A 10,048-nucleotide genomic window follows, 5' to 3' on the forward strand; every position below is an offset into this window, starting at 1 on the left:
TTCTCCCCTGTGCATCTGTCTCCAAATCTTCCTCCTTTTATAAGAACACCAGTCATTGGATTAGGGTGCATCCTAACCCAATATAATCTCACCTTATCTCGTGTACATCTGCAAGGACTCTTATTTCCAAATGAGGCCACATTCACAGGTTTCAGGTGAACATACACTTTTGGGGAGACACTATTCAACTCAGTATATTACTAAGATATGAGATCATGTTCATGCATTTTAGAAGTATTTAGAAGATTAAAACAAAAATATCTTCAGCAGCTAACATACTCCCCACAATAACTGTTGTGGCGTCTCCACTGTCCCCATGTTACAGATGAGGAAACAGAGGCTAAGAGTAGCTGAATGACTTGCCCGAGGTGAGGTCCTGGCTCTGCCAGGACCTGAACACAGGCATTCTGACTTCAGAGACCACCTTTAACACTCAATTGGCTCTACTGCCTGCTTTTCTCCAGGTAATTCTGAGTTAATCAGAAAAAACTTAATCAGCTAGTTAGCTATCTCAGGATATCTACCCCTGCCAACATTCTTTGCTAATATCTTTTTCTCTACATACAACCCTTTGAACCTTCAGCATGTCTGCAGCTCCATGCTGACAGCACACTGCGTGGGAGCAGAAGCCTGCTTGTTTGGTTCATTTAGGCTGGCAAAATATAGCTCTCCCTTTTCCGGTAACTTCCAAATGTGGCTTTCTTTCCCCGGGTCCACAGTGTCCAATTCATGGAGTTTTTGGAAGTGGAGAACCAGGATGACTACTACAGCACAGGAGCTTGCTATATCTACACCCAGGACCAGCAAGGGGTGCATGTCATGTATGACGAAGCCTTGAGTCATCTGAAGGAACTGGAGACAGAGCTTCTGCTTGTGGCCAGCCATTACACTGAGAAAGAAAAAGGTCGGAAGTCAGATATTTTTAATGGAAAAATTTTTTTTATTTTCCAATTACAGTTGACATTCAATATTATATTAGTCTCAGGTATACAACATAGTGATTAGACATTTATATAACTTACAAAGTGATCATCCTAATAAATCTAGTACCCATTTGACAGTATACATAGTTATTACAGTAGCATTGACTATATTCCTTGTGGTATACTTTACATCCCCATGGCAATTTTGTAACTTCCAATTTGTACTTCTTAATCCCTTCACCTTTTTTCACCTCCTCTCCCCATCCGGAGAAGTCAGATTTTTAAAAATCAACCAGTCAAACAAACAAAAAGCACTAAGGGCTCAATTTAACACCTCCTACCTCAAAATATAAATGCATATCCAACAGTATCTGAAAATTAAATAAACACATACACCTCCCCAACACACATTCACTTTAGAAAAGATACAGTTTTGTTTCCAGCCCAAGTGCCCCTTTTGTTGGAGATTGTGCCTACTCTGTCAGGACTTGGTTATAATTCTCCTGTTGTCTGCTTGTTGCCCAGTGGCATTTCTGCAGCATGCAGTGGGTGCAGGGAGTGTCATGCAGGGCCCTGAGGGAAGCAAAGTAAGCAAGTGAAATTAATGATTTATTTTTTTTAAGTGACCAAAAAAGGTGACTGACCTTGTGAAACTGCAGTTAGGAGCAGAGACATCCCTGGGTTTCTAACAGAAAACCACCGGATACAAGAAGAACCTGGCTAGGAAAATGCCAGATAAGCCCCAGAGGAGAAATCATTACTCAGGGTAATCAAATAACTCATAATCTGTATTCTCTCTTCCTTCTAGCACCACTCACAGTTATCCAATTTTAGAAATAGGTGAGGTAAGAATATTTCTTTTGAAATAATATGCTAGCATTAGCATTACATGTGGAAAGAACTTAGAGCTTCTGGATACATTGCAACACCTAAAGGGAAATTTAGCAAGGGTTTGTGCTATTTTGTAATATATTAGACTGGAATTAAGGATACTTCATGCTCATATTGTTATAAAATGCTGCTCAAGGAATGTTTGACAATTAACTTTTCAGATCCCAGACAGAATTAAATTAATACTGAATTAAAACCTTTGTCCTAGCTTTGCCACAGACCATTTAGGATCTGAATCACGGGATAATGCAATGATGACATCCAACATTCTGGGGCATTTAATTTAAGCTATTAGCTTTTATCTTTACTGGCTATCCTACATACTAATGCATCATTTTTGTTGATAATAATTTATAATATGATGCAACTATTTCCAGCTAAGAATTTAATTTGATTGTAACACTTAGTCATTTTGCCACATGAGCATCTTTCAACTGAGCTAGTAAGTATATAGTCATTCGTTGTGAAATGATTTCCCAACTGCTGCTAGAGAAATTCCTGATCAAAGTCTTTCTCTCGTTCAGTACCAATCATACACTTGATAATTGCTGCATTCAAACTTCAGCACCTGAAAAGCTCTTACTTTTTAATATTTCATTCTGAAATAGACTGTTTAAAAATTTAAAGCAGTGATAATGCTGATAGTGAAAACTAACATTAATATAGTAGGAAAATATTTCAGCTATATAATGATTACATTTATTTATTTAAGTTAGTGATTAACATAATTAAAGCATACCTTAGAAACTTCTGAAAATTTTTGACTTGGTAACATCAATTGAAGTCTCAGGTTAAACTGGATTTGTTTTTAAACCACCAGGGACCTGTTTTTAGAGAAGGAGAAATGTTTATTTTGCCTTTAAATTATAAGCTTGAGGACATTTTAGTAAAGATTTCATGTTAACTGAATTTGATTATATTTTTAAAATTAGTCTTTAAAACTAAATTTAAAAAGTAAAAACAATAGGAAGCTTACAGATGCAACTATTTTTACTTCTATGAGAATGGCCTTGTAATAAATCTGAAAAGCTTAAAAAAAAAAAAAAGTAAATACAAAAACCCCCACTGACTTAGAAATCAACAAGTATGAATTTAGGGCCTAGTCTTTGCTGATGTCTCTTTAACTGATTCTTAGAAATCCCAGTTACTGTTCATTTTTCTCATTCTTGAAATGGAGCTGACAACCTAAGGGTGCATTTCTAATAGGAATAGCTTTGTGGAGAGTCCTGTCTCTGGTCATTCTCATCCACTTCTCTTCCAGGTCACAAAGAAGGCAGCAAGTCAAATACTGGCCAGGACTGGGGATGGGCCCATGCAGGAGTGGATAGATTTGCTGTGCTGTATGACATGTGGTCTTGGGAAGCAGCTCGTCGAGAAAATAAGTGCTAGGTATTTTTGCCTAGAAAACAAAACTTCTGTTAACATCTTTATAAAACCCAGAATTTTTTTTTAACTCAGTGGGTCTTTTAGGGCAGCTTTCAATAAAGTGAATAATTATCTTATTTAAATAATCTCAGCTAGTTGTAAGGATATGAGTAATAAACTTTATTCTCTTTACTGTGGTTCATTGTTACAAAATATAAAATATGAAGGATACTACTTGATCTTATAGGCAAAATTTGTGAAAGGGCTTTTTATAATATGTATGCTTTTATAATATGAGAATGAATGATGACTCTATTCATGTTCATTGTCTTGTCAGGGACAATCCTCACTCTGCTGAATACAGACAAATTGACTGACCTTAGTATGGCCTTTGGAAGTGTATGCCATGTGTGGGTGGGAGAGAGCAGTTGGGCAAGGAGTGCTTGGTGCAACAAGTTACAAGGATAAATTTAAAGCCACAAAACAGCATATAATTTTTATTTTTCATTTTGTTTATGTGATGTAACCCGTTAATTGATTTGCGAATATTGAACCAACTTTGCATACCAGGAATAAATCTCACTTGATCGTGGTGTGGGATCTTTTTAACATATTACTGAATTTGGTTTGCTAATATTTTGTTCAGGGGTTTTAATCTATTATTCATCAGGAATATCGGCTTATATTTTCTTTTTTGGTAATGTCTTTGTCGGGTTTTGGAATCAGGGCAATGGTGGCCTTGGAGAATAAGCTTGGGGCCTTCCCTCCTCTTGAAAATTTTGTAATAGTTTGAGAAGATTAGGTGTTGATTCATCTTTGAATGTTTAGTAAAATTCACCTGTGAAGCCATCTGGTCCAGGACTTTTGTCTGTTGAGGCTTGTTAATTATTGATTCAATTTTGTTAGTAGTAATTGGTCAATTCAGATTATCTGTTTCTTCTCGATTCAACTTTGGAAGATTGTATGCTTCTAGGAATTTATCTATTTCTTCCAGATTGTCCAATTTGTTGGTGTATAATTGCTCATAGTGTTTTCTTAATTTTTTCTTGTATTTCTGTGGTGTCTGTTGTCACTTCTTCTCTTTCATTTCTCAGTTTATTTATTTGGGTCCTCTCTCTTTTTTTCTTGATGAATCTGGTAAAAGGTTTATCAATTCTGTTTTTCTTTTCAAAGAACCAGCTCTTGATTTCACTGATTTTTTTGTATTTTTTTTTTACCTCTATTTCATTTATTTCCACTCTGATCTTTATTATTTCCTTCCTTCCACTCACTTTGGGCTTTGTTTGCTGTTTTTCTCCAGTTCCCTTATGTGCACAGTTAGATTGTTTATTGAGATTATTCTTGTTTCTTGAGGTAGGCCTGCATTGCTATGAATTTTCCTCTTAGGACTGCTTTCGCTGTGTCCCATAGATTTTGGGTCATTGTGTTTTCATTTTCATTTGTCTCAAGGTACCTTTTGATTTCTTCCTTGATCTCATTGCTGACCCACTTGCTATTTAGTAGCATGTTATTTAGCCTCCATGTGTTTGTGTGTTTTTCAGTTTTGTTCTTGTAATTAATTTCTAGTTTCATAATTATTGTGATTAGAGAAGACACTTGATATGATTTCAATCTTCGTAAATTTATTGAGACTTGTTTTGTAGCCTAATGTGGTCTGTCTTGGGAAAGAATATATATTCTGCTGCTTTGGGGTGAAATGCTCTAAAAATATAAATTAAACCCATCTGGTCTAGTGTGTCATTTAAGGCCATTGTTTCCTTGTTGAGTTTCTGTCTGAAAGATCTGTCCATTGGTGTTGATGGGATGCTTAAGTCCCTTATAATGATTGTGTTACTGTTGATCTCTCCCTTTATGTTGGTCAATATTTGTTTTATATATTTAGGAGCTCCTATGCCGGGTCCATAGATCTTTACTAGGGTTATGTCCTCTTGTTGGATTGATCCTTTTATCGTTATGTAATGTCCTTCATGTTCTCTTATTATAGTCTTTATTTTAAAGTCTATTTTGTCTGATATAAGTATTGCTACTCCAGTTTTTTGTTTGTTTGTTTATTTCCATTTGCATGAAATATCTTTTTCCATCCCTTTGTTTTCAGCCTATGTGTGTCTTTCAATCTGAAGTGTGTGGATAGCATATATATGGGTCTTATTTTCTTATCCACTCAGCTACCCTATGTCTTTTGATTGGAGCACTTAATCCACTTACTTCGAAGGTGATTATTGATAGGCACATAGTTATTGCCATTTTATTATTTGTATTTTTGACCTTTGTTTGTTTATTTTCTCCTTTCTTCTGCTTAAAAAAGTCCTTTTAACATTTCTTGTAATACCAGCTTGATGGTAATGAATTCCTTTAGCTTTGTCTTGTTTAGAAAGCTCTTTATCTCTCCTTCAATTTTAAATGATCACCTTGCTAGGTACAGCAGTCTTGGTTGTAGGACCTTGCTTTTCATCATTTTGAATATTTTCTGCCACTCCCTTTTGGCCTGCAAAGTTTCTGTTGAGAAATCAGCTGGCAGTCTTATGGAAGCTTCCTTATAAGTGACTAGTTGTCTTTCTCTTGCTGCTTTTAGGATTCTCTTTGTCTTTAACCTTTGCAATTTTAATTATAATGTGTCTTGGTGTAGGCCTTTTTGGGTTCATCTTGTTTGGGACTTTCTGCACTTCCTGGACTTGTATGTCTATTTCCTTCACCAGATTAGGGAGTTTTTCAGTCATTATTTTTTTCAAATATGTTCTCGATAACTTACTCCTTCTCTTCTCTTTCTGGTACTCCTATGATGTAAATGTTGTTATGCTTGATTTTGTCCCAAGGGTCCCTTAAACTATCTTCATTTTATTTACTATTTATTTATTTATTTATTTATTTATTTTTGTTGTTCTGATTAGGTGTTTTCTACTACTTTGTCTTCTAAATCACTGATTCTGTCCTCTGCTCCATCTAATCTGCTGTTGATTCATCCTGGTGTATTCTTCATTTTAGTTATTGTATTCTTTATTTCTGACTGGTTCTTCCTTATGGTTTCTATGTCCTTTTTAATGCTTGCTATCTCTTTGTTTCAGTTCTCACTAAGTTCCTTAAGCATTCTTATAACCAGTGTTTTAAACTCTGTCTCTGGTATGTTGGTTGCCTACATGTCATTTAGTTCTTTTTCTAGAGTTTTCTCCTGTTTTTTTTTTTTTTGTTTTGTTTTGGGACATGTTTCTTTGTTTCCTCATTCTGTCTGCCTCTCTGTATTTGCCTCTGTGTATTAGGTAGATCTCCTATGTCTCTCAGTCTTTGCCAAATGGCCTTATGTAGTAGGTGTCCTGTGTGGTCTAGTGGTATGGTCTCCTGGGTCACCTGTGCATGTATTCCAGAAGTGTCCCTTGTATATGTTATGTGTGCCCTCCTGTTGTAGTTGAGCCTTGATTGCTTTTGGCACATCAATGGGTGGGATAGACTCTCAGGCTGACTGGCCTATGAGGATTGGCTATGCCTACAACATATGAGCTGCTAGACTGGTCCAGGGCTACCTGGTAGGAGCTATAAAGCTATATGCGGTTGGTTGCTGCCTTTGCTGGCCCTCAAGGCATGTGGGGGTGGACTCGCTTTGAACCAAGGTTGGTTGCCACCCGTATTGAGCCTGGGGAAGTTGAGCAAAAGTCCCAGGGAACCTCTAGGCCTGTTGCCATCTGCCAGCTGTCTGTAAGGCTCAGCTGCTAAAAGACCCTCCTTAAGTGTGTGGGCAGGGCTTGTTGACACTGTGCTGATTATGCCTCCAGCGATGCTCCCAGAGTTGATTGGGGTAGGTTTCCAGTGAGTCTCTGGGGTAGAGCTGGTGGTTTTCACAAAGTTAATGAAGACTCAGTTTTTGCACCAGTGCTGAGCCTATGGTCACTCTGAACAATGCCCAGAGAACACCATGGCCAGCTGCCACTCACCTCGTGCCTGCAGATTCCCAAGAGCCACCCAAGAAGGGCTGCAGCGCCAGATGGGCCTGGCCACCTACCACTGAAAGTTTCCCAGACTGTCATGCGACATCTGCTGCTGAATAAGCCTCCTGCAGTTTACAGGGCAGGGCTGGTTGCCCAGGAGCTGAGAGTGCCCCCAGCAATGCTGTACTAGCTGGGCAGGGAAGGGTCCCAGGGAGTCACCAGTGTGGGGCACATGCAGAGTTCACCGGGCCAATGAGGTCTCAGATTTTGGGAAGGGCTCAACACAGGGAAAATGGTGTCCACCTGTAGGCAGGTTCCACACAGGGACAATGGTGGCTGTCCCTCTATCCCTCACCTTGAACCACGCAACTCATTCTTTCCCAATATGTCTATGGCACCTCTTGAGTTGCTGCCCCTCTGCTCTGGAGCCCAGGATTCATGAAAGAGAGTGTGTGTGGACCCTTTAAGAGGACATCTGGGTTTCAAGCTGCCTTCTGTCTCGCCGCGAGGGATGGAGTCCTCTCTGATTTTTTACAGCCAGATGTTGTGAGGACTCCTTTTCCTGGCTCAGGACCCCTGGACTGGGAAGCTCAGTGCGGGGCTGGGACCCCTTCTTTTCTTGTGGACTTCTGCCACTGAGCTGTCCCTCCTGATGCTCAACCGCTACCTGTGGGTTTGGGGTCAGCTGGTTTTGCATCTCCTCCCCTCCTACCTGTCTCAATGTGGCCTCTTCTTTGTATCCTTAATTATATGGATTCTGTTCAGCTGGTCTTTTGATGAGTCTCGAGGTTGATTGTTCTATAATTTACTTATGGGAGGTGGCAGGCGAGGCATTTACTGATTCTGCTATCTTTACTCTTCTCCTCATAGTTTTGTTTTTAATATCATAGCTGTTTGCATGTCAGTGTGGAGAATGGATTGGAATAGAAAGCTCCTGGGGAACAGAAGAGCAGTTGTTACAACAGGGACTTGAAGAGTTAGGAGGGGACCTATACTAAGGATGTAATAGTGAGACTAGGAAGGCGGGGCAGACTTGACGGCACTTTGTAGAAGTGGGAATGCAGGATTTGAAGACAGGATGTTGGAGTGAGAGAATAAGGGTGGAATTAAAATGACTTCCTCTAGGTCAGGGAGGAGGCTATTAACTTAAACAGATGTGGGATGAGGGGCACTTCAGAGGAGACAATAAAATTGTATCTAGGACATGAGGTATATAAGGAGAGTTTGCTAAAATCCAGGTGTGAATATTTGTGGTGCTGTAGTTTTGAAACTCAGGAATAGGTATGAGCTGAGGTATCAGTGTGGAAGTTGAACCATAGTAATGAGTCAATATGACTAGAAAAAGCCAGCAATGTCTGAAATGGGTCCCTGGGTAACACTTACCTTTAATGGAAAGGTCATGGAACAAGAATCCATGACAGGAACAAAGAGTAGCCAAGGAGACTGGAGAAAAAAGGAATAGTGTTATGAAAGCCAATTTGGGTGGGGGAGGGGAGTGTTTTAACTAGGAGAGGATAGTGATTAGTGTGGAGTGCAGTGAAACACCAAGAAAGATGAGTCCTGAAAGCCAGGCAGTGGGGTCAGCCATCAGGTGGTCATGGCCAGCTTTGTAGGACTCTCAGCAGAGTTACAGGGGTGGAAGCCAGGTTATAGTACACTATGATGTGGTCAGAAGATGGGGAAGTGGAAATGTTTTCTTTGAATTGTTTTTCTAGTAGAATGGTTTGCCATTTCATCTGCTCTCTGCCCTGTTACTCATGGAGATGTAGGTCACCCAATTTTTGAAAACAGCTGGCTGGGCTTTAAAGGGTGCAGGCCCTGGGCTTTGAACAGTGTTTCTCTTTTCAAAGACAACTGGCCTCTACAGAGTTTGCATCTGCAACCTTGATCTGCCAGTTAGAACCTTACTTTGGTCAGCTGAATTAAAGAAAGATTTAGACTCATAGTGTAGTAACTGGAAAGGCTGCATTAAATGTAAATAAAACGGAATCCTCAAACTTGACAAGCTTATTGGTCGAGACATGAGTCTTAAACAGCTCCCCTTTTCTGTACTCTCTCTTCCCTTTTAGTGCTTCTTCCTTTTTAGTGCTTCTAGGCCTCCTATGGAGGCCCCAGGTGAACTCAGTGGCAGAAAAGAGTAGAAGGATAGAGAGGACTGAAAAACAAACCAATTTGTCCACATTTCAGCCAGAGGTTCATTTTGTGCTAAGCTACCAGGGCTGCCCACTAGTTTCTTCTATGGCACATGAAATTATTTTAACTTAAAACAATCATTGCAAATATCTCCCTCCTTTCTACCCTGAGAATAAGTTCCCCATAGAAACAGAGCTATCTGTGCCAAAACTGTAAAATGTAGCCTTCTAAATCAGAAATGCTGTCGAAAGAGCCTATTTTTAATGGATAAAACAGATTTTTATCTAGAGTACAATTGATTTCCCCCACACTGATTCTACTGCCAAGTTTCCTCAGCTGTTTTTGATTGTTAAATACATTGGAATCACTAGAGTTCAGTATTGCTCTAACACATTCGGTTGTCTTAAATCCTTAAGTAACCATATATGTATAAACGCTCATAAAATTTTAGCTGGTGTGAATTTAGGTAGACATAGAGACTCTTAGAGAAGCCAGGCATCAGCTATACCAGCTCCTAAGTGATACTTGTACCAACTGCTAATTCTCTCCACAGCCACCAGAAAACACATTTTTCAGGGTAATTTGAATTAGTGTTTGGAGCACTAAGAGGAAAAAAAAAATTCTGTGACAGGTTGCATCTAGCATTGATTTTATGTTTTGTACTTTCATTTGACCTAAAATACTATTTTTTAAAGTTTCTTAAACCACAGAAATAAAAAATTTAAAAAAGTTTGAGGGCCGGCCGAGTGGCGCGATGGTTAAGAACTGGCTTGGGACGCCAGAGGGCCCCGGTTTGGATCCCACATATGAGGGCCAGTG

The 10,048-nt window shown here is 39.2% G+C and overlaps 1 protein-coding gene across 1 annotated transcript in view; it reads left to right on the top strand.

Annotated features, from left to right (window-relative positions):
- Positions 1-684: 684 nt before the first annotated feature.
- Positions 685-10,048, top strand: part of CCDC162 (coiled-coil domain containing 162) — a gene marked incomplete at its 5' end in the record, with an annotated part of 27,479 nt that continues 18,115 nt past the window's right edge. Inside the window, 2 exon segments of the mRNA XM_019658970.1 lie at positions 685-904; positions 3,076-3,203. Of these exon segments, the coding sequence (XP_019514515.1) occupies positions 685-904; positions 3,076-3,203 (348 nt within the window).

The sequence above is a fragment of the Hipposideros armiger genome, unplaced genomic scaffold (assembly GCF_001890085.2).
Source record: "Hipposideros armiger isolate ML-2016 unplaced genomic scaffold, ASM189008v1 scaffold_292, whole genome shotgun sequence".
NCBI lineage: Eukaryota > Metazoa > Chordata > Mammalia > Chiroptera > Hipposideridae > Hipposideros > Hipposideros armiger.